The 26,323-nt window shown below is 33.7% G+C and overlaps 1 protein-coding gene across 7 annotated transcripts in view; it reads left to right on the forward strand.

Moving 5' to 3' along the window:
* The window catches only part of KIAA0556 (KIAA0556 ortholog), a 271,875-nt gene that overhangs the window by 125,859 nt on the left and 119,693 nt on the right, over positions 1-26,323 (forward strand). For all 7 annotated transcript variants that reach the window (XM_031962770.1, XM_031962790.1, XM_031962742.1 and 4 more), the window contains 3 exons: positions 11,426-11,595; positions 14,643-14,740; positions 25,156-25,284. In XM_031962770.1, coding sequence (XP_031818630.1) covers positions 11,426-11,595; positions 14,643-14,740; positions 25,156-25,284 — 397 coding nt within the window. The remainder of the gene's footprint in view (positions 1-11,425; positions 11,596-14,642; positions 14,741-25,155; positions 25,285-26,323) is intronic.

The raw sequence follows: 26,323 nt of genomic DNA on the forward strand, positions 1-26,323 counted from the left end.
AAATTTTTTTTAGCTCTTCATCACCTATCATGTGGAAAAGTACTTTAAAGTAGAAATTGTAAACCTTCTTTTTGTGTAAAAATTAATTCATTTTATATTCAATTTAAAGAAGACTTGAGTTAATTCGAAGAGCCTGGGATGAAATCTGTCTCTGGGATTATAAAAATAAAATAATAATAGCTCACAATAAGCATTTTATAATTTCAAATCATTTTATGTACTGGCAGATATAAAGCTTTTGAAGTTTGATTTTAGCAGATGTGATAGAGGATAGGAAAGTTACAGGATTCAAAACAGTATTATTATCGGTTTGAAAGAAGTTTTATTTCTAAGAAGTTTTATCAGTGTTAGAATTTTTTTTTTAATTTCTAATTCACTGCTGTTTGCTTTTAGATGGAATAGTAAGCATTCTGTAATTGGAATGGGCCTGCTGCTATTTCCTTGGGCCTCTTACAGGAAGAGGCCATGTGACTCTCTAAGTGACTCTAGTGGGGAAAAACTTGATAACCTTGTATGTCATTAGAATATCTTCTGAAGGAATACAGCTGTGCTGCAGTCATTTTTAACATCTTGTAGCTATTTAAAACTGGAACAGAGCCAAGTTAGTGTTGACCAGGCTGATTTAAAGCACACTGAGAAGCGATGTTCTAGAGTAGGCTCTTAGTAATTAACTTATGATCTCAGGAAAGTTTCTTAGCCATTCTGGGCTCAAGTGTCCTCATCTAAAAAGCAATGTAGTTGACAAGATGACTTCTAATTTCCCTCTCAGTTCTAGCATTATGATCAGGAATATCACTTTCTGATAAAGGTTCCCTATGCAGGACCATATTTGGAGTATTGTATCAATAACTCAATTATGTCCAGAGGATGATTACCAGGATATAGAGAGAACTTCAAATTAAGGTTCAAAGGGACTTTCCTATGGCCAGAAATCACAAAATCAGAATTTCAAAGCTGCAAGAGATCTCAGTGGACAATTAAGAACTTTAAAGCAGTCTTTCTATATCAGACTCAACAAGTAATCACTTGTTGGAAAAGAAAGCATAAAAATTGACTGAAGAAAACAGCCTTTTAAAAAATAGAATTGGCCAACTTGGAAAAAAATACACTGAAGAAACTTTAAACTCCTTTAAAAGTAGAATTGACCAAATAGATAGAAAAGGAAATACAAAAATTAATTGAAGAAAATAATTACTTAAAAATGATAGTTGAGAAAGTGAAAGCTAATGACTATGAGAAATAAAAAATCAATTAAAGTCATTGAAATAGATACTAAAACGAAAATTCCAAGGAATTGTAGCCACATTCTAGAACTGTGAGGTGCAAGCAGAAACAATTCAAATATCAAGGAGCCACAGTCAGGATTTAGCAGCATATTAGAATATAATATTATGGAAAGCAAAGAAGCTTGGATTACAATAAGGATCAACTATCCAGGAAAACTGAGCATAATCTTTCAGGGGAAAGATGAATGTTTAATAAAATAGGGAACTTTCCAACTTTTTTTATGGAAAGACCAGAGCTGAACAGAAAATTCAATCTTCTAATATAAGACTCAACAGAAGCATAAAAAGTTAAACAGGAAAGAAGAAAAAAACAACCAAGTTATTCAATACAATTCAACTGTCTACAACCATACTCAGGAAGATGATACTTTTAACTTCTGAGAACTGTGTCTCTATTTGGGTAGTTATGAGATATAAGGATACTTATACAGAAGATGTAGCTATAAGTTTGATGTGATAATATTTTTAAAAATTAAGGAGTATAAAAAAAGATTGTACTGGGAAATGAGGAAAGGGGGAGACAGAATGGGGTAAATTCTATCACATGAAGAAGCATGAAAAACCTATTTTAGTAGAGATAAAGGAAAGAATAAGCATCGTTTGAATTTTATCTCATCAGATTTGGCTCAGAAAAGGAATAACATACACACTCAATTGGATACAAAAATTTATCTTATTACATAGGAAAGTAGGAGGAGAAAGGAGAAAGCAAAGACAAGGCAGAAATAGAAGAAGAAAGGAGAAAGAAAATTGATAGAAGGGAGAACAGATTGAGGGAGGTGATAGTCATTAGCAAAACACTGGTTTGGAAATGACAGGGTGAAAGGAGATAGAAAAGTATAAATGGGGAAAAAGATGATGAATGGAAATGGACAATAATCATAACTGAATATGAATGGGATGAACTCTTCAATAGAATGGAAGTGGATAGCAAAGTGGATTAAAAACAGAATCTTAAAATATGTTGTATACAAAAACACATTTGAAACAGAGAAATATACACAGAGTTAAGATAAAAAGGTGGAGCAGAATATATTATTTTTCAGTAAAATAAAAAACAGGGAAAGTAATCTGGATTTCAGACAAAGCAAAAACAAAAAAGAAATCTAACTAAAAGAAATAAGAAAGGAAACTACATCTTGCTAAAAGGTATTATAGAAAATGAAGTAATACCAATACTGAACATATATGCACCAAGTGGTGCATATCATCCACCAGTGGTGGGTATATTATCCACATTTTTAGAGAAGTTAAGTGAGTTAAAGGAAAAGACAACAAACTGAACTGATAGGGGATTTCAATCTTCCCCTGTCAGACCTAGATAAATCTAACCACAAAATAAATAAGAAAGAAATTAAGGAACTAAATAGAATTTTAGAAAAGTTAGATATTATGGGATTGTGGAGAAAACTGAATGGAAATAGAAATGAATATACCTTTCTCAGCAGTATATGGCACCTATGCAAAAGTCATAAAACCCTCTCAGTCAAATGCAGAAAGGCAGAAATGTTAAATGCATCCTTTTCAGATTATGAGGAATAAAAAATATGTGTAATAAAGTATGGAAATATAAACTAAAACTTTCTTGGTAACTAAATAATATAACCCCAAAGAATGAGTGGGTCAAACAACAAATCATAAAAACCATCAATAATTTCATCAAAGAAAATGACAATAATGAGACAATATACTAAAACTTATAGGATGCAGCCAAAGCAGATCTCTCTTAATGCTTACATGAATAACATAGAGAAAGAAGAAATCATTGAATTGGGCATGCAACTAAAAAAGCTAAAGAGCAAATTAAAATTCTCCAATTAAATACCAAATTAGTAATTGTCAAAATCAGAGGAAAAGTTAATAAAATTAAAAGTAAGAAAACTATTGATCTATTAAATAAAACTAAAAACTTGTTTCATGGAGAAAAAAATATAAACTTTTGGTTAATTTTATTTTAAAAAAGAAAGAAAAAAATTAACAATATGAAATTAAAAATTAACAATATGAAAAATGAAAAGGCTTAATTCACTGCCACTGAAGGCAAAATGTGAGTAATAATTATGAGCTATTTTACCTAACTATATGCCAATAAATCTGGCCATCCCTAAGTGAAATGGGTGAATATCTACAAAACTATAAAATGCTCAGATTACAGAAAATGAAATAAAATATTTAAATAACCCTGTTTTACAAATGAAATTGAACAATCCATCAATGAATTCCCTAAGAAAATATCTCCAGGGCTAGATGGACTTAGAAATTAATTCCACCAAACATTTAAAAAACAATTCCAGTACTCTCTAAACTATTTAGAAAAACAGGCCTAATAAGAGTCCTTCCAAATTCCTCTTATTAACCAAATATTGTGCTAATACCTAAACTAGGAATAGCCAAAACAAAGAAAGAAAATTATAGACTACTTTCTGTAATAATTGTTGATGTGAAAATTCTAAATAAAATATTAGCAAAGAAAGTTTACAGCAGTTTATAATGAGGATAATTCACTTGGACCAGGTGGGGTTTATCTCAGGAATACAGGGCTGATTCAATATTAGGAAAACTATCAGTATAATTACAAATTAGTTACAAAACTAGTAAGGCATATGAGTATTTCAATAGATGCAGAAAAAGCTTTTGACAAAATACAGCACCCATTTGTATTAAAAACATGAGTCAGCATAGGAATAAATGGAGTTTTCCTTAAAATTATAAGTAATATCTATTTAAAACCATCAGCAAACATTTTATATATAATGAGGATAAGCTAGAAGCATTTCCAGTAAGATCAGGCCCATTATCACCACTATTATTTTCTTTCTTTCTTTCTTTCTTTCTTTCTTTCTTTCTTTCTTTCTTTCTTTGGTGAGGCAATTGGAGTTAAGTGACATGTTCAAGGTTACCCAGCAAGTAAGTATCAAATGTTTGAGGCTAGATTTGAACTCAGGTTCTCCTGACTTCAAGTCCAGTGCTCTATCCAATGTGGAACAATGCTCCTGTTATTCGATACTGTACTAGAAATGATACTTTTAACAATAGGGGAAGAAAAAGAAATTGAAGGTTTTAGAATAGGCAGTGAGGAAACATTCTTTGCATCTTTGATGATGCAAACATCATTTGCACATGATATGATGGTATACTTAAAGATTCCTAAATAATCAACTAAAAACTACTTGAAACAATTAACAACTTCCATCAGAGTTACAGGATATAAAATAACCCCCCATAAATTATCAGCATTTCTTTATATTACCAACAAAGCCTAGCAGATAAAGATAGAGAATTCAATTTAAAATAACTATAGATAATATAAAATATTTAGTAGTTTACCTGCCAAGACAAACCCAAGAACTGTATGAATACATTTATACAACACTTTTTGCACAAGTAAAGTCAGATGTACACAACTGAACTCATGGATAGACCAAGCTAAAATAACAGTTATACCTAAATTAATTTTCTTATTCAATGCCATGTCAATCAAGCTGCAAAGACATTATTTTATAGAGGTAGAAAAATTATAATAAAATTTATCTGGAAGAATTAAAGATCAAGAATATCAAAGGAATTAATGGGAAAAAATGCAAAGGAAGGAAGCTTAGCCATACCAGATTTAAAATTATTGTAAAGTAGCAATCATCAAAACCATTGGATATTGGCTAAGAAATAGGAATGGTGAATCAGTAGAGTAAGTTAGTACATAAGACATCATAGTAAATGAGTGCAATATTTACTGTTTGACAGACCCAAAGATTCCAGCTTCTGGGATAAGAACTCAATATTTGACAATAACTGCTGGCAAAACTGGAAAATGGTATGGGAGAAAGTAGGCGTAGACCAACATCTCATACCATATATCATGGGTTAGACATAAGCAAATTAGCAGAGCAAGGAATAGTTTACATGCCAGATCTATAGAGAAGAACTTATGACTAAACAAAAGATAGAAAACAGTATGAAATGCAAAATGGATAATTTTGATCACATTAAATAAAAAAGTTTGTGGTGTTCTCTTCTTTTTTTCTAATATATGATGGTTCTCTGTGAGATCAGGTTTCTTGGGGAGGTTTCTGGAGGCAGCCTTAGTTTCAGTTCAGAGTAATAATCACTCCAAATGCAGCCAGGTGTTAAAGTACTTCTTTATTGTTTCTCCCAAAATAGCCCAGTTAGCTTTTTTTTCATTCTGAGAGCTCTTGTTGCTAGCTTCAGCCTCTCTCTGAATCTTGGTCCTGCCTGACTGCAGATTAGCTTCTCAATCTCCTGAACTGAACTCTCACTCTGTCAATCTTCCGACTTCTGGCTCTAGCTCAACTCCAACTTGTGGCTTCTTCTGAACTGACTGATTCACTGAAGTTCTTTTTATGCTCTCTCAAAGGTTGATTCCTCCTCTGAGAGTGGGATTATGGGAGGTGTGAATTTACAAAGTTACAAAGTTAACTTTGTGTATTTCCCGTACTTGTGAACTCCAATGTGTGAACTGAGCTCTACTGTGTGACCTCACATGTGTAAACTCTTAAAGGTGCAAACCCAAGCACACAAGCATTGCTTCCATCAATTCCACTTAGTACCTTGTTTCAAGTTCTGGCCCATAACATCTCGTTGTAGGATCAGATCAATCATACTGAATCATGCTAAATTAGATAATTATTGTCTCTATCAATTCTAATGACTTAATACTTTGTAAGGATTCCAAGAACAGTTTGCATAAACAAAACCTATGCAACCAAGATTAGAAGGAAAGTAGAAAGATGAGAAACAGTTTTTTGGTTATTGTGTCTGATAAAGGTCTTGTTTCTCAAATATATAGAAAATTGAGTCAATTTTATAAAAATACAATTCATTACCCAGTTGATTAATGGTCAAAGGATATGAATAGGTAGTCTTCAGATGAAGAAATTAAAGCAATCTATAATCATATAAAAATGCGCTAGATCAGTATTGATTAGAGAAATGCAAATTAAAATAGCTCTGAGATACTACCTCACATCTTTCAGATTGGCTAATATGATAGAAAAGAAAAATGAAAAGTAGAGAATATGTGCTAAAATTGGGATACTAAATAAAGCATTGTTGGTATAGATATGAACTGATCCAGCCATTTTAGAGAGCAATTTGAAACTGTGCTCAAAGGGCCATAAAAGTCTGCATATCCTTTGACCCAGCAGTATTACAAGCTGTATATCCTAGAGATCATAAAAAAGGAAAATGGATGCACATATACAAAAATATTTATAGCAGCTTTTTTTAGTGGCAAAGATTTGGAAACTGAGGGGATGCCTATTAATTGGGGCTGAACAAGCTGTGGTATATGATTGTAGTAGAATACTATTGTGCTATAAGAAATGATGAGCAAGCAGATTTCAGAAAAAATTGGAAAGACTTACATGAACTGATGCTGAGAAAAGAAGCAGAATACAGCAACATTGTGTGCTGATCAAATATGATGGACTTAGCTCTTAGTTATATATTGGTCCAAGACTATTTCAAAAGACTTGTGATAGAAAATGCTATCCACATCCAGAGAACTATGGATGCATAGTTGGGATCTGAATGCATATTGGAGCATACTATTTTAAATTTTTGTTTCTTTTTTTTTTTTTACTCATGATTTTTTTTTTTTCTTTTTTTCATGATTCTTTCACAACATGTCTGAAGTGGAAATATTTTTTAAATGTATAACCTGTCTCAGATTGTAAGCGATCATTGATTAGAGGAAGGGCAAAAATTTAGAACTCAAAATATTACAAAAATGAATGCTGAAAACTGTTGTTACATGTAATTGGAAAAAAATAAAATGCTATTAAGTGCAAAAAATGACATTGAAAATCTATATAATTGGAATCTGTAAATCATCAGATTGCATAGGATAAATATGCACTTGGTATACACATTTCAGAGCACTACAGCTAAGGCATAATCCTAAATTTGAAGAAATTATTTCACATGCATTTGAAAATCATTTACCCAATAAATAATATGGACAGAAAACAAAATAATTGAGGCAGTTACTAAATTAAGGAATTATTAAATTAAAAATTATAGCAAATTATGTAAAGGGTTTTTTTTTCTGTTTATTTGTTTTGGAAAATATATCCAACTATAGAGAGCAAGCAGCTGTTCTTGTCTCTTTCAAAGGCACAATTCTAGGCTTGGTGAAACACTAACATGATCCCATGTAAAAGTTCTCCTATTTTATGTAGCTTATGACTAGTTTATTGTGCTAACAGAGTTTCAGTTGAAAGAAAATCTTAACACAGTTATTGTCAAACATCAGTTTTGTAAATTTAGTTTTTAATAACTTAGTTTTATATATGTTTTCTCAAAATGGAATACTTTATCTAGATCAAATTCTATCTCTACAAGAACTTTAATTCATAATTTCATTCATTCCTCCTTTCCTTCCTTCCTTCCTTTCTTCATTCAGATTTTTTCATTATTTAGCATGACATGAGCCCAAACACTTGAAACAATCTCCCCATCCTTGCTTTTTCCGTTTTTATTCAAATAACTAGACCATTGGTTTATACAAGCAAATTTTCTTCATTCTAATCAGCAATTTGTTCTGTTGGCTCCACTTTGTAAGTCAGATATTTGATCTGTTGTGCTTTATTGTGCTTTGTAAACTGACTATAAACTGATCTTTCACTTCTTTTGGGTTCTTCAACTTTCACCCTCTTAGTCTTAACTGCTAATTCTTCAGTCATACCACAAATGAAAGAGTGGTTTATGAAGAATCTTCTCAGGGACTTAGCAGTTGGTTAGATGGCCTGTCTTGTTTTTGTTTGTTTATGGGTTTTGATGTTTACTTATTATAATATTTGCCCCTTGTTGTGGATATTCTGTATCCTGGATTGTAGACAAGATATAATATCTTAGTAATACTGATGCCACAACCTTCCTGAACCATCTTGATGTTATTCAACTTGATTAAATTCAGTAGGTCAATATTAAAAGCCTATTATATAGAAAAGAATCTTAAGAGTTACATTTAGCAAATTATCAAAGATAAGATGGAAATAGTCAATTTGGATGGGCTGTAGAAAGACAGGCACATTTTATACAATTAGTGGAGGTATGATTTAATTCACCTGTTCTGGAAAGTTATTTGAAATTATGCCAAAAAGTGATAATGTATCTTATACCTTTTGACCTCTGCTAGGTACATACTTCAAGAAAGACAAAGGTAGAAAGAAATGTCCCATTTACACAAAGTATTAAAGTGCACAAAGAATTAGAAACAAAATAGATGGTCCAATATTTGAGGAATAGCTAAACAAGTTGTGGTACATAAATATAATGAGATAGTATTACACAATGCTCTTTGATTCAGCAGTGTCTCTACTAGGTCTGTATCCCAAAGAGATCATAAAAAAGGGAAAAGGACCCACATGTGCGAAAATGTTTGCAGAAGCCCTTTATGTAGTGACAAGGAACTGAAAATCGAATCCATGCCTATTAGTTGGGGAATGTCTAAGTTAGAGTATATGAATATAATGGAATATTATTATTCTATAAGAAATGAGGGAGGAGCAGGCTGATTTCAGAAAAGCCTGGAAAGACTTACTTGAACTGATGCTGAGTGAATTGAACAGAATCAAGAAAACACTGTACACAGTAACAAAAAAAGTTATGTGATGATCAACTCTGATGGAATTAGTTTTTTTCAACACTAAGGTGATTAAAGTTAATTCAAAGCAATTCCAATAAACTTGGGATGGAAAATGCCAGTTAAATCTGGAGAAAGAACTATGGGGACTGACTGTGGATCAAAGTATGTGTTTACATCTTTTTGTTGTTTGTTTTGCTTGGTTTTTTTCCTGTCTAATGGTTTTTTCTGATTTGATCTGATTTCTTTTGCACAGCATGACAAATATGGAAATATATTTTAAAAATTGCACATATTTAACCTATATCAGATTACTTGTGGTCTTGGGGAGAAGGGAGGTAAAAGAGAGGAAGAAAAATTTGTAACACAAAATTTTACAAAAATGAATATTGAAGCCTATCTTTACATGTATTTGGAAAAAAAATAAAATACTATTAAAAAAGAAGTAGTAATATATAATAAAACATAATTTATGCAAAGAATACATAGAAATACAGGATATAAGCCTTTATAGGAAATATAAAGTAAAAAGATCTAGGACAAAAAAAAAATAGATATAACTCCAATAATGTGCATGGAACTAGGAAAAAAAAATAGGGAAAAATATACCTCCCTTATTTTGGAAGGAAACAAGTGGAGGATATGCTGATATAGTGATAAGGATGTGAAATTGTGAATCTTCTGTTGGAACTGGCTGATGTATTGGTTAGTTTTGTTGAACTGGTTTTAGTTTTTATCTCCTTTTAATTTGTTGAAAAATATGATTTTCTAGATGGATATGCTTTCCTATATCCATACTGCCCTTCCATGCCCACAAGCCTCATTTGTCTCCTTCCTCTATCCTTGCCTATAAAATAGAACAAACAACTTTTTTTTCCAAGAGAGAGCAGTAGCATATACTCTCAGTGTTCTCATTAAGTACCCTGGCTACAGCAGTCCCAGATGGAACTGCTGATGTAAGCCACCAGCTTAGTTCTAGTTATGCTAAGTAGCAGAATTATAGTCAAACCTCCTGGGGCAATCCCATCTACACTCGCTTCCATCACTGTTCCCTTTTAGGATTCTTTAAAATATTTGATCTCCTGCAGAACTCCTCATTTCTCATACAGACCAATACCCCATCTTGTCCTGTTTTTTGCCTCAGGTAACAGCAAGTATCTGCTCTGTTACTCAGTCTGCCTATTCCTACATTAATATAGGGCAGCACTATTGGAGTCAGATATTTCTGCCCTTATTTTTATAGGTATCTTGTCTTTGGAGAGACACTGTGTGTGGTCTAGTGGAAAGAGTGCTGGATTTGGAGTAAGCAGAACCTGACTTTGGCACCCACACTCAGGCATTGTCTAGGTGGCTTTGAGTAAAAAACTTAACTGTTCCAATCCTGTTTCCTCTTCTACAAAAGTGGGGATAATAATAACTGGAGTCCCTACCTCCCAGAGAAGTTTTGGGCATCAAATGAAGATAGATACTAATATGTATGGAGCATTTTGGAAACCTATAGATATTATTCATTTTTCCTTTATTGTTATTACTGCTATTAATATCATTGTTATTATCTTATTTTTCTGGGTAAATATTGTATGAACAAATCTCAATTTAATCCAGCCATTTTCCATTCTCCTCCCTTGCTGCTGGAAAAGTATACTCCAATTTCTTAGCAGGATCTAAGCCTACTGTGAGCTTTCTGCCCATTTTGGTCGCACAGATATTTGTAGTTTAACAACTACTTTTCATCAAATGGAAGGATATTGTCTGGTAATGAAATAGAGAAGCAAAACTAGTCGTATAAACACAGGAATACACTCAACACATTTCAGTTTTTCTGCCTCAGTTGAATGGATGGCAAGTATGTACAATTTAAGGATACCTGCGAACTGTCTGACTGAAGGAAATCATAGGAAATGAACAGAGTACTTGGTCAACAGACTCTTCTTGGAAGCAGTGAAGCAGAAGGAATTGGAAACTGCACTTTCATGCTACACATCAAGAAGTTGAGTGTCCGAGTCTTCATCAAAACAATAGATTGGACATAAAAAAGAAGTAATAGGCCTCACAGAAAGCCACTCCAAAGCAAACAGTAGATTCTGCAAGTACATATTGTAGAAGCAAATCCTGTTTTACATTGATCTTTTTGCCAAATTAAAATGAGCGATAACTCCACTGGAAATAGCAATTTTTTAGTATGAGAGACAATGATATATGTAATAGCCTCCTCTGTATCTCAATCACCCTGGGGTGAGAAATGTGAGAGTTCATTTTTATAATGTGTATTAAAATTATAATTAGAATAGAAGAAAATGTTATTGAAGTAGTCAGAATAGTCTCCCTCTTGCTGTTTCTCTGTGTGTAAAATAGGCCTCTTATAAATATGTTTGCATAAGAACAGCTGGGCCCCACAATTGCCTTCACTTAGATGGTTGTTAACATTCAGTCTATGAACTAGTATCCTTGCTGTCACTGGATACAGAAATGTACACTTGTATAAGCCCTACTGTGTAGTCTCCCTCTTAGTTATTGATTATCATTTCTTTTCCAGGATATTAAAGCATTTGAAAACCAAGGACCCCATGCAACTAAGACTAGAACACTTAGAACAAGGGTTTTCTGTTTATGTCAATGGAGCCAATTCAGAGCTGAAAACCTCTCCAAGAAAGGCCATTCTACCAGATTTCCCCAGAAGTGCATCACATACAGAAGGATCACACGGTAAGTTGAAGTTTCTTTTAAAACTTAGGAGTCATGTTATACTAACTCATTTCTTTAATAATGTTTTAAAGTTTTCAAAGCACATTTTCCATAATTATCCTATTAGATGGTGATAAAGGAATATTTATTTTTTTAATTTTACACATGAAGAACCTGAGGCTCACAGAGAATAAGTCACTTGCCCTTGGTCTCACAACTAGTAAGTGTCAGAGCTAAGAACTAAACCCCAGGTTCCCATATTCTTAGGCCACTGTTTTGTCTACAACACCATCTTGTTTCCTTTGATGTTTAAATAACATTAGAACAGTTGGACAGGACTGAAACAACTGAACATTAGCATATCTGATGAATCCATGAGTTCAGTTCTGTCAGTCCCCATGTTTATCTTTTGTAGTTTAGTCATGATTACTGTATTTACAGGTTTTTCAGGTTTCCTCACCCAAATTAATGTATTTGTAAGATGGCCAGTCTTTTTTTGTGTATCTCATAAAACCTCACTGGGCCTTAGTCTCTCCCTTCTCCCATCCATCTACCACACAGCCACCAAAGTAATTTTCTTAAAGCTTAAGTCTATTCCACTCTACTCAATAAACTCTGTGCCACTGTATTGCCTCAGGGATTGAATACAAATCTTTATGTTTGGTATTTTAAAGCCATTCTCATGCTGGATCCACTCTATCTTTTCAGCCTTATTCTGTTTTGTTCCTCTTCTTGCACTCTACTGATCCAGTCAAACTGACTTTGCTTCTTTCTTTCTTTCTTTCTTTCTTTCTTTCTTTCTTTCTTTCTTTCTTTCTTTCTTTCTTTCTTTCTTTCTCTCTCTCTCTTCTTTCTTTCTCTCTCCTTTCCTTCCTTCCTTCCTTCCTTCCTTCCTTCCTTCTCTAATAGTATTTTATTTTCCCAAATACATGCAAAGATAGTTTTCAATATTCACCTCTGCAAAACCTGGTGTTCCAAATTTTTCTCCCTCTTCCTCTCCCTTCCCTAAGACAGCAAATAATCTAATAGATTAAAATGGGTGCAATTTTCCTAAACATATTTCCATATTCATCGTGCTATGTTAAAAAAAATATCAGATCAGAAGGGGGAAAATTAGAGAAAATGAAAAAACAACAAAGAACAATAAACAAGGTGAAAAATACTATGCTTTGATTTATATTTAGTCTCTATAGTTCTCTTTCTAGATGTAGATGGCACTTTCCATTACAAGTCTATTGGAATTGTCTTGAATTGTTGAAAAGAGCTAAGACCATCACTGTTGACCACCACATAATCTTGTTACTTTGCACAATTTTCTCTTGCTTCTGCTCACTTCACTTATCATCAATTAGTTCTGTAAATCTTCCCAGGCTTTTCTGAAATCAGCTTGCTCATCATTTCTTATAAAACACTAATATTCCATTACATTCATATACCATAACTTATTCAGCTATTCCTCAATTGAGGGGCATCCATTCAATTTCCAGTTCCTTGCCACTACAAAAAAAGCTGCTACAAACATCTTTTGCACATGTGCTGACTTTTCTCAAATACTTCCATTACTTCGTTCACACTAGTTAACTCATAACTAGAAAGCTTTCTCACTTTTGCCTTCTTAAGTTCCTCTTTTCTATCTTTTTTGATCCCTTTAGCTACTAGTAACTTTATCTACAAAGTCTCCTTTTATTTATTATGTATATATTTTGCATAAATCTTTTATGTATATGCTATCTTCCCTAATAGAAAGTAAACTTTTTGAAGGCAGGGATTATTTCATTTTCTCAGCATCTAAGACAGTGCCTAGCACATAGTAAATACTTAATAAATGTTTTTTGATTTATTTGATTGATTGATTCACTCTACCTTTTTAGTTTATTACAAATTGATACTTAGTTCAACCAAAGCTTATGTCTTAGATTGCAGTTACATGTGCAGTTCCATTTCCCAGAACCAAAACAAGACTAGGACCCAAGAATACAGCAGGAAAGCTACCCAGAAGCTCATGTCCCACTGCTTCTGTTTTTGTGACTGAGTGTTCCACCACTAGTCTGTATGCTGTTAATAAACCCTAAAGTTAGATTAGAAGTAGATAAAGTTATATTTTTGTTCTTTAAAACTACTGTTTTAGAAACTACAGTTCATGGACCCCTAATGGTTCTCCTTTTCCTTAGGGTTCTAATAGTCTTAGCTGTTCCCTTTCATCTTTCTGAAAGCTCTAATCTGTAGTCTGCTCTTCTGTAAACATCCAATTTAGGGAATTGGGATAAAGAGTATGAATAAGTAGAATAATTAGAAGATCAAGAAATAAAGATAAGGAATTAAATTTTTACTTTAAAGTTCCTGGAGAGAAGAAAGCAGTCTTTGTATGCATACATGAATTATTTTCAAAGACATGTGTTTCTCTTCTAAACCTCTCTTATACTTGAAGAGGCATTATGGTATAATATAATGGTGTAGGGGTTGCAATGCAAATTCTTCTTCCCCTGCAGTCCTTTGCAGTATATTATCCAAACTCTTTGTCTCTATCCCAAAGAATATGTAATAGATTCATAAGTTTTTGTGAAAAGGAATCAATATTTAGTTCATGTTGATATAAATAAACTTAAAATAAATGTGAAATTTGGCTGTGAGGTCATTAAGATGATGAAAAGAACACCAGAATGAGAATCAAGGAGATTTAGTTTATGGTCATAGTTCTAATACTTTTGTGATCTTGAGCAAATAACTCACTTATATCTCTCTCTGAACATCAGTCTTCTTAGCTGAAAGTAGGTTTGAAACCTGTTCTACCTACCTTTACAGGATTGTCACGAAAATAAAATTAGATTAAGTTTGCAAAATTGTGAAATGTCATATAAAAAAAATTTAAAATGATTATGAATGTAACTTTCAGAAAAATCCTAGTAGAGAACATCCTAATTATTGAAGTACCTTCTTTATTTACTTTAGGGGAAAATGAATGATTTTCATAGTTTTGAGATTTTTGTCTTACTGGCTTTGTGTTCAATACTAAAATGTAGAACTCTTAAAACATGTGCTTACCAAGGAGCTCTCATTTTTTTTTTCAGATTCTGGAAGGAGACCTTTTTTTAGAGAAACAGAAGAAGCATTAAGCCGTGGTTCACGAACAGCACCTTGCAAAGTTCAGCGCAAAGGATGGCATCAGGTGTGGAAATGTAGGAGATAATTTCTGATGATAAACAGTATTTTCTTTCAAATAATAAAGTTGACTATTATGTGGATGTCATTAGAGCAGGATTTTGCCAAGTAAAAAGGGCATATATACCTTGAGACATGATGGGTATACTTTGTGGGATGCTCCTGTCTGTCCTAGGCAGCAAACCAGCTGAAGATCAGAGATTCCCCATCTTTGATTTTTTTATATGCCTGGGACATAATTTTTTCTCTGCTTTGAATTCATGGTACCACATCGTTATCTAATTGGGCCCGTAGGAGGGGATGGCATGAGGGCCCAACTCTAAGGTGCTAGGAGCTGCCAGAAAGGCTTTAAAATAAAGCATAAATTTCTTTTTTATATAGAATTATTCTTAATTTCTAGACAAAGTTTCTAGAGCTAGAATACCCTATTTAGAATATCATGTAGCCAGAACGAAATTTTGGAAAGAACAATTTTAAAATCAAAAGTCCTGAACTGAAATATGACTTATTTTACTTATTGTCGTGGGACTTTGGAAAAGTCCCTTTAACTTCACTAGGATTAATTTCTTCATGTGTATTATTATCTGGCAATAGCATAAGAAGACTTGTAAAAGAAATAAAATTAGAAGATAATAAAAGGACTTTAGAAAAAGTTTTTAGTAGAACATAGGAAGGCTGAGGTTATACTTGATCTTAAAGGTTCAAATAGTCCAAGGCATGATATTTGGAGAAAATGATACACTAATTATCTTAAAGACTGTTGTGAATAAAGAATTCTGGAAGACTAAAAATTGCTATATAAATGTGTTATTATTTTTCATATCCCCAGAATAAAACTCATTACAATGGTACAGTCATCAATTCTAAGTGTAATGAGATGTTAATCATGTACTTTCTTTATGTACTTTCTGCTCCTGTTTATATCTTCCAGTCTATAGCTATTAATAAGGATTTCTTTGTGGTATTTTCATATGAAACTTGTGTTTAAAAGTTCCATTAAAAATATAAAGTTGGACAGAGACTTGTTCTCCCTCAAGTGAGGAAATGATTTCAAGGTGAAAGGATAAAACTCTCTCTGATCTCTTCTCTTCAGTTTTTTTACTGGATCATCATTCCTAATAATTCTCTAATTTTGTGTGTCTCTCAAGGTTCAGTTTCTTTTACTGGCTCATCATTCCTAATTTATTTCCTAATTTTGTGTGTCTCTCAGGGTTCTATCTTTGGCCCTCTTCTGTTCTTTCTCTTTGTCCTCTTTCTGACCTCATCAACCACAGTGGGTTAAATGAGAAAATTCAGAGGCTATGAAATTTTTATATATGTTTATATTCCTATTCTCTCTCCCGAGTTCCAGTTCCACACCACCTGTGGAATGTCTCTACCTAGATGTCACAAACATCCCAAGTCAACCCAACCAAAAGAATTTATTATTTTCTCCATTAAATCTAACTATTCTTCAGAATATCTTATTTCACTTTAATTGCTATCTGATTTTTGTTGGTAGATAATACAATAATACAATGTCATAGAAAGGCTTTTAGGACATAAAGGACAAAAAAGGTTTTTTAGGACAGGTTTTATGTCCTAAGGACAAATCTTAGGACATAAGGTTTAACATAACCTGAGAATGTTAAAGGTGCAAAGTACCCTAAAGAACATCTTGTCCAAGCCTCTCATTCTGTAGAAAAGAAAATGGGTACCAAAAAGGATGGTGACTTATCCAAGAGCACCTCCTGAGTAGCAGAATGAACATTAGAGCCTAAGTTCCTGATGGCTCAGTCCAATGTTTTTTTCACCCCACATTGCCACCCTTCAGCCATTAGCTATATGGACATTTTTCATGGAATATGGGAACTTTCTCTAATTTATGGCAATGGAAAGTTGTGCTTATTTCACAGATTTGGGCTTTGGTTCAGGATCTTCATTATCTTTCTCCTACACTATTGCAATGACCTTCTGATTGGTCTCCCTGCTTCTAATTGGTCTCTTCCCCTCTTCAATTCATTCTCCACTTAGTTGAGAAAGTAATATTCCTAAAATTCATGTCTAGCTATTTCACTATCCTTTGCAAAAATCATCAGGGATTTTCTGTTGCCTCTAGGATAAATATAAATTCCTTGATTTGTTATTTAACGCCCTTCAAAATCTGACTTTTCCCTGCCTTTCCAACTTAATTATACATTATTTCCATTCATTCACTTGATGCTACAACTAAATTGGCTTACTTATTGTTCCCAAAATTTTGGATTTACTAAACAAGCCATCCCTCCATATCTCTGCTTATTAGAATGCTTATCTTCTTTCAGTGCTCCACTTATATATCTCATCTTCTATGGGAAGCTCCTACTGCATTTTTCATTGTTAGTATTCCCATCCTTCTTAGGTTATCATGTATCTGTATACATACTGTATTTCTACTCTATGAGGGTAAATTTCTTGAGGGTAGAGGCTGTTTATTTTGTCTTTGTATTCCTAGCATCTAATGCCTCTCTCATACATAGTAGTTAATAAATGCTTATTGAATGCCTTGGCATTTGTATAATTTACTTGCTCTTCACTGGTCTGATTTTCCCAGGAACTTATATCTGAGACCTAAAGGGGTATCTGAGGGAGACCAGGTAAAATTTATGCTTTAGCTGGTTTTTACCTTATAGAAACAGAAGTAAACCCTTTCTGTTAAGCCAATGCCTTTCCATCTCTAAGGAATTAGTAATTATGTGCATGGACTGTATGTCTAGCCATAACAGACTGTAAAAGATACTGTGTTTCAAGCCCTGAAAGCTGATTTTTAGTAATTAGGCCATAAGTCTTTCATTCTATAATTATGAACTGTATTTGAGTCCTAGACTGTGACCAGATGCTTAAAGCAAAAGACTGAACCTGATTTCAAGAAATTTTAATTTAAGATCAGTCTTTTGTAATCTCTTCCCATGGTACCTTATTTCCCAGAGTTTATACACGGTTCATTTCCTGTTTTCTCAGTGCATCCACATAGATCAGGATGTCTAATCCCAGGCAAAATAGAGTTGGGCTTCTTATACTGCAGAGATGTTGTAGCTGGGTATACATACACTCATGCTTATACCTGACACTTTCTTTGCATCATGTCTAGGTATTATAGCCCTCTTCTGCTGTCAGTGGATTAAGATTTATGGTTGCTATAGCTTTGTAATACTTGGGTGGACAGCAGCCTAATAAGCAGTACAGTCATTTACCAAACTCTGTCAGATTTGATGAACATCATCAAATGTTAATCTTAAATTAGTAGTGAAAGGACTAGCCTTCCAGAAATTTTTTGCAGGATGGGCTTTACTGAAAGTCTTTAAAGAAAGTTCACCCCAATTATTAAACACTGATTTTACCTTCACTATAATGCCTTTTCAGTTTCTAATGGAGATTCAAATTGCCTAGTCATGATTCTCCAAGAAATACAGTTAAACTGAGGAAAGGGTTTTAATCTTTCCCTTTATATTCTAGTTCTCAGCTTTTTAAAATTGTCTAATCAATAAGACTGATTGTTCTGATATTATTAGTCTCATTTTTGTTGTTATTGTTATTTACTTGTTTCAGTCATGTCCAACTCTTCCTGACCTCATTTGGGGTTTTCTTGGTAAAGATACAAGAGGTTTGTCTTTTTCTTCTCCAGTTAATTTTACAAATAAGTAAACTCAGGCAAATAGAGTTAACTGACTTGCCCAGAGTCATATAGCCGGTAAGTGTCAGAAACCAAATTATAATTCATATCAGAAGATGAATCTTCTTGACTGAAGGCTCAGTACTCTTCCACTGTAACACCTAATTACCCATTTTCTAGATGAGGAAACTGAGTAAGCAGCAAAGTGACTTGCTTATGATAACACAGAAAGTAGATAGCAGAGCAAAACTCAGACCCTTGACTATCACATATTATTTTCATTACATCACAGCTGTCTATCTGTACTAATAAAGGTTTATGAAATAGCACAGAGAGATCAGGTGTTTATAACTTTCTGTAAGAGAGAAGGACAGAGTCAAAAGCTATTATCTGATAACAATCAAATAATGCTCTAGGTCATAGAACCATAGATTTGAAAGTAGAAGGGACCTCAAGGACTACTGGGTTCAATTCCTTCATTTTGCAGATGAGGAAATGGAGGAAAAGATGGGTTAAGTAACTTACCCGAGAGTGACACAGCCAACAAATGCCTGAGGTGGGATTTATACCCACCTCTAGTGCTTTATCCAGTAACAGTTGGTTTTTTATGTCATGAGGTAAATTTAGTACCTTGGCACTGAAGTACCCAGGCTCTACTTTGTCAATTCGTTTCTGAGGTATTGCCCCACAAAGTGATCTTTAGATATGTATTTATTTCATCAAATCAAGATTTTTATCTTCTGTATCCAGGACTTTTTATATAGTAGTTTCATTATTTCCTTAGTTGGCACTTAATAAATAAGTTCTGGAAGTAATTGTTTTTTTTAACATGATCTCACATATATTGTCTCATTTGATTTAAGCCTCACAGCAATTCTGTGAGGTTCGCATATGCCAAATATTATTATCACCATTTTTCAGACAAGGAAACCAATGGTCAGAGAAATAGTGTGAGTTGTCTAATATCATATGAGCTTATGTGGTAGAACTTGGAAAAGAACCAAGGGCCTATTCTAGTTTAGTAGTCCTTCTCTATGCTTTTTTACACATAATTCAATCAAGGACTTTAGAGATAATCTTTCATAGCCCTCTCATCTTACAATGGGGAGCCTAAGGCCCACAGAGAGAAAACACTCTATTCAAAGCCACACAGATAATATATATCTGTATATTGTTTTATTGTTCTAGAGTGGAGACTGTAGAAGTGACATTAGAACTTTGTTCTCCTGACTATCTGTTCTGTGCTTTCTGCACTTGGGCAGATCACCTCAATTCTTGGTTAATTGAGGATAATATCTGTAGTACCTCACAGAACATTTGTGAGAATCACCTGGGGTAAGGTATGCAAAATACTTTGAAAATTTTAAAGTATTATGCAAATGTAAACTATTGCTTTTATTTCAATTAATCTAGGATCACATTCTCTTTACTAGATACAGTAGCAATAATAAGATCATAACATCATGGGTTTAGAGCTAGAGCTTAGAGGTCAGCTAATCCAAATTTCTCATTTTGTGGGTGAAGAAACTGAGGCTGAGAGACATTAAGTGATTTTCTTAGGGTCTCATAAATAGTAAATTGTAGAGAAAGGATTTCCTTACTCTATAATCTCATATGTGATTTTTCTCACTTCCATTTGCTTCCTCCTTAAAGCATCCATTCATTGTGCTGGAGGCTTTTCTCTGGACTTCTTATTTTGTAAATATCAATATAACACTCTAGCTGTCCATTTCTTATCCCTTTCTCTGAGCACATGAGCAATGCACTTCCTTTTTGGCCATGTAGATTATAGATTATAGAAGTGCTTTATACCACTTCTGTAGTACAGGTCCATCATTGACTTTGGTGCTCTATCTATCTGCTATTCATCTTTCTGTTCCTCTTTGGACTATATCTAGATTTAATTTTCCAGAGGTTCTGATGTTCTATGATTCACAGGCATATAGCATCACTGTAGAATTATTGATAATTTAAATGATGGAGTAGTATAGTAGGGAGCCATTTGGAGTCATTGAAAGTGCAATGCCATTTTCCAAATGTTGCCTACCTTACTTCCAGCTCCCTATTCACTTCTGAGCTTAGTTCATTGTGTATAGCATATATCTAATACAAATGTTTTGATGGACTCAGAATCAAAAAATATTGATCTAATTGCACTGATAATCTGGGCAATTTGTATTCATCATCCATTTGATTTTTCCTTTGTGGATGACTAAATAAGTCTCTTTTTAGTGGCCACATATCTGAATAAATGAATACATACATAAGTGGTAAATGTTTACTATGTGTTGGGCACTATGTTAAGCACTAGAGATGCAAATATAGCAAAACAAACTCTGTCCTCAAACAATGAACATTCTAGTAGTAGAAGAAAACATAAGATTTGGAAATGGCAAGGAATGACTTGGAGACCTGGTTCTGGGCAAGATAAAACAGAATATCACAAATGGGATGAAGTTGGTTCCAGGGACAGTCAATTGTTATGGCAAGAGGGAGAGGAGGAGGTTTTACGTGATAGCTAGAGAATAGGTTTGGAAATGACCCAGAAGATGATGCTATGAAGAATTCTGGAGCTTGATATAGTCCAAACAACATTATATATAAACAGAAGCATTTAGATAACACTACCTTCTATATGACATCCCAACACCATTTCAACTTTGCCTATTGTATCTTCCATGACAGTAATAAACATCTTCTCTTACCTTTGGCAAGTATATATCTGTTTTATCTTTCACTTAACATTGATAAGAAAATTGTTGAATAGTTGTCTCTGTATTTATCAATATATACCATATATAATATATGCCACATATATAGGATTCACCTATTGCATTTTGGTCTGCCAAATCAAATGCTTTTTGCAATCAACAATGAACCCAGAGGGATCTTGTATTCTCTGTACCTTGTAGTCATTTGCATAACTATGAATATGTAATCTTCAGTAGAAAACTGTCTGGGAAAACTGTCATTTTCCCTTCCATTGTTCTCATCAAGGATATTTGCATAGAGCATTCTCACAAAGGTTTTATAGAGTGGAGAAAGTCTGCATGTGATTTGGTAGTTGCTGATGTTACAATATTAGTGATTATTTTCCCATTCTTTGGGATCTTCCCCATTTTAGATTCTCTTGAAAATCAGTCCCTGAATGTCTTAGAAATTGTGTTGCCTTCAATACAAATTTCCTTTCAATATATTTAGGCAAGTTTAGGAAAGTTAAAGGAAATTTGTGATAGTATTTTCTTGAGTGCCATTTCCTCTCCAAGAACACAGGCACTGTGTTTAGTAGAATCTAAATGTCATAAATCTATTGTAATAAATGACAAAATACATCCCTGTTAAAGGGATATTTAAATGCTAAAGACATCTGTTCCATTTTAATTATACTTGTGTGTTTTTCCCAATTTTATTTATAAATATTTTTTCAATGACTAGATTTGTTAGGTCTAAAACTAGCTAATAAAGATTTTATTTTTGAGATTTGAAGAGACTCCTGCTCTCTAGGGCCAAGCAGAACAAGTTTGTAATGCTTCTTCCAAATATAACTCTTTGGATATATATAAAGGTAACCATCATCTCCATTCTAAAGTTACCTTCTCCAGATTTAATATCCCTAATTCCTTCAGTCAGTCTTTGAATGGTAAAATCTCTAGTCCCTACATCATCTTGGAAAATTTCTCTATAGGGTTTAAGTGTATTGAGAGTCCTTGGAGTGAGGACCTCACCATCTTCCCTGCCACTACAGCTGATGGTCTTCCAGACTTATTATGCTTGAGTAGTTCAATTCTCTTTCTGCTATACCAACTTGTCTCATGTAAGAGGAATAGGGAAAAGGGAAGGATAAAAGAAGAAGATTCCCGAGATCTTTCCCCTTAGAAATTATCTTTGTTGTTCCAACATAGTTCACTAGCTATGAAGTGAGTGGGTTTTTTTTGTTGTTTGGATATAAATAATTCCAGTAAAAAACAAAGCTTATCTCTGTCCTCCCATAAAACTGTTATAAGTTCAATCAAGGTAAATTACTATCTTTGTTAAGATACACATATACACACATACACGCATACACAAATACATACATATTCCATTGAACTGTATTATAGCATGGCAGAAAATTATAGCTATATCTTTATATATATATATATATATATATATATATATATATATATATCAGCTATATCTTTCAGATGTTAAGGAATGGAATCCTTAGTGAATCTGAGAGATTAAATGGGTGTTAAATACTTGCATTTTCATAAGGATCAGCTCTAATATTAGGAAAAAGAGATGAAATTCTGCTTTTTTGTTTTTATTTTTGTTTTTTGAGATTCAGTTTTCCTATCTTGCCCTGGCTGGAAGTTTAGTGAGGACTATATGATCCAGTCCCACTGATGATTTGCAGAGAAGCTTTGACTTGCTTTGTTTCCAACAAGAAATTGCCAGCTCAGCTCATTTTATGCTCCTGGTGGTCTCTTGCTCCTAGGAGCTTACCATATTGGTGCCACACTTGGTATAGGCAATTAGTTTTAGCCCTAGTACAACTCAGAACTCTCAGACTTAAACAATTCACTGGCTTCAGTCTCTCCAGAAGCAGGGAATACATGTATGTACCACCATGCCTAGTAAAGTAAGTTTGGGTTAGAAAGTACAAGAAAGATAGAAATAGTTGAACAATATAGTACTAGAAACCAGAGTACTAGGCAAAGGCAATGTTCCATTTCCAGTTTTTTTTAAGTTGCATGCTTAATATATTGTTCTGTTCTTTCTTTTTTTTTTATTGATATACATGTTTAGAGAGATAAATGTTTCCCTAAATTATGCTTTGTCTGCATTCCACAAATTTTGATATATTTTCTCAGTGTTGTCATTCTCTTTGATGAAATTCTTGTTTCTATGATTTGTTCCTTGATCCATTCATTCTTTAGGATTAGGGTATTTAGTTTCCAGTTAATTTTTAGTCTATGCTTCTTTGTTGAATGTAGTTATTATTGAATTTTGGTTTGGAAATATTTCTGCTTTGCTACATTTGTTTTTGTGGTTTTTATGCCCTAATACGTGTCAGTTCTTATGAAGGTGTCATGTATAGCTAAGAAAAAGATAAACTCCTTTATATTCCCATTTAATTTCTCCAGAGATCTATCAGATGTAACTTTTCTTAGATTCTATTCACTTATTTTTCTTTTTTCTTATTTATTTTATAGTTATATTTATATAGTTCTGAGGGACAAAAGTTGAGGTCCCCCACTAGTTTTGTTGTTTATTTCCTCCTCTAATTCATTTAACTTTACCTTTAAAAATTGGATGCTGTGCCATTTGGTGCATTTATGTATAATATTGATATCTCTTCATTGTCTACATTACCTTCTAGCAAGATGTAGTTTCCCTCCTTATCTCTTTTAATGAGGCCATTTTTACTTTTGCTTTTTATCTGAAATCATGATTGTTACCTTGCCCCCTTTCATTTTTTTGGTTCAGCTGAAACATAACCATTTTTGCTGCAGCCCCTTATTTTAACTCTGCATTTCTATGTTTTAAGTTTTAAGTGTTTTAAGTCTTATAAACAATATATTCTTGGATTCTGGTTTCCAATCCATTGTGTTATAAATTTCCACTTTATGGATTAAATCACTCCATGCATTGGTCTCATTTTTTATTCAATTTTTCCTCTGCCACTCCATTTCAGTTTTTCCCCTTTTGAAACTTGTAGCTATTTTGCTATCATTATCTCGTCTGAATTTGTCTTAATCTTTTCTGTCATTCTAATGATTTTTTTAATGGTAAGGTGTTTTTTTTTTGTTGTTGTTGTTTTTGTTTGCTCATTTTCCAGCTTTCTTAACTTTGAACTTATTAAATTTGGACTCTATTCCCTGATATGAGAATGGTCTAGGATGTGAGTGATAGTCCAAAGCTTCAAACTTCTCCATGGTACAATTTTCAGAGCTAGTTGTGGTGACTTGGAAGTTATCAATGCTTCCAGGGTAGTGTGATTTGGGGAGTGGTGTGATCACTGCTTTCCTGGTCTGTGCTCTGATCCTTAAATAGGAAGGGCCCCAATCCCTTGAGATTTTAAACAGTACTGTTCCTTAGGGTCCTGCTCTCTTATGATCAGAAGTTCACTTTTCTACCCTTGAACATTGACCTAGAAGTGGATGTAAGTAATGGAGTTGCTGAATAGCATTTGGTTCTGTATCCAGTGCTAGCATAGAAGTCCCTTGTAATCACTGGCCAGTTGCCAGGTCCCCTTATCATCTCTGGCTTGGGAGCTCCCAGACCTGCTCCTGCTACTGCCATCCAGTCCCACTGCTAATGTATCCACACTGGCTTCAGGTCAGCCTCCCCTGTGTCACAGATCTCTCTTTCCAACCTCCTAAGTTTTCTAGGACTGGAAGAATGTCTCATCCTGACCTTTTGTTGGCTTTGTCACTCCAGAATTCAACTTGAGGCATTATTTTCAAGTTGTTTGGGGGTAAATGTTGGAAGAGCCTGACTGAATGCTTCCTCTTCCACCATATTGGCTCTACCTACTCTGAATTTTCTAAAATTCTGTATATAAGCTTTAGAAATTGGTCATGGTTCAGCCAGCAAAGTGGGAAACCATTCTGAGACAGCTTTGCCTCTGTGAGGTGGGCCTAGTAGGGCCTAGCAGAATTTTATTGTGTCTTCTCACAAAGTTCAAATCTTATTGCTAAAATAGAACTAATATATGCAGTCTCTGTCCTCTAGCTGCAGTCTGCTGTTTGAGCAGGCAATTTCACTGTTTAACTAAAATCTTTTTTTTTTTCAATTTTCATTTATAGAAGTCTGTACAGATTAGAACTGAAGCTGGGCCTCGACTCTACCTTGACCCACCTGACTTGTCTGAGGATTTTGAAAGAAATCAGCAAGTGAACACCAACACAAAGGATTTTCCTAGGGATTTTTCCCAGGTATGAATCTGCCATGGCATGAACTAATGACCAGGCTTAGATAGTCATCATAATAAGCATAGCTCACAGTTTTAAAGGTTTTGGGTATTGTGTTTACATTGCAGAAACCAGTTCTTATTCTAATAATGATGTACATTGACTAGCTAGAGAAGTTTTAAACTTCTCTTTTCATATATAATTCCTTTCTTTTTCCTGATTACCATCTCATTTTTGAACATCACATTGAACTCCCATTGCTATCCTTAGTCTTTGGTACTTCTTAATCCTTCCTTAGAATTATCTTTTTGCTTTTGTAATGTATTGTACAAAGCTAAATTCAAGGATTGCTTCCTAACCAAGGGCCCATCCTGATCTTCCTGTTGCTAGAATCCTCCTCCAGAAAACTACTTTGTTTTCTATTCTGAATAGATAATTTATGTTTACTTTACTTTTTTTTTATTTTATTTTTTATTTACAAAACATCTGCATGGATAATTTTCCAAAATTAACCTTCACAAAACCTTTTGTTCCAAATTTTTCCCTCCTTTCCTTTACCCCCGTCCCTAGATGACAGGTAGTCCAAAACATGTTAAATATGTTAAAATATATGTTAGATCCAATATATGTATACATACTTATACAGTTATCTTGTTATACAAGAAAAATCAGATCAAGAAGGAAAAAAAGGAAAAACTGAAAAAGAAAACATAATGCAAGCAAATAACAACAGAGTGAGAATCCTATGTTGTGTTCCACACTCAGCTTCCATGGTTCTCTCTCTGGGTGTAGATAGCTCTCTTCATCACTGAACAAGTGGAACTGGTTTGAATCATCTCATTGTTGAAGAGAGCCATGTCCATCAGAATTGATCATTGTATAGTCTTATTGTTGTCGTGTATAAAGATCTCCAGGTTCTGCTCATTTCACTCAGCATATAAGTCTCTCCAGGCCTCTCTGAAATCATTTCATCAATTCATGGGCATCCATTCATTTTCCAGTTTTTAGCCACTACAAAGAGAGCTGCCAGAAACATTCTTTTTTTTTTTTTTTTTTAATTTAA

Source organism: Sarcophilus harrisii, chromosome 1, assembly GCF_902635505.1.
Source record: "Sarcophilus harrisii chromosome 1, mSarHar1.11, whole genome shotgun sequence".
Taxonomy (NCBI): Eukaryota; Metazoa; Chordata; class Mammalia; order Dasyuromorphia; family Dasyuridae; genus Sarcophilus; species Sarcophilus harrisii.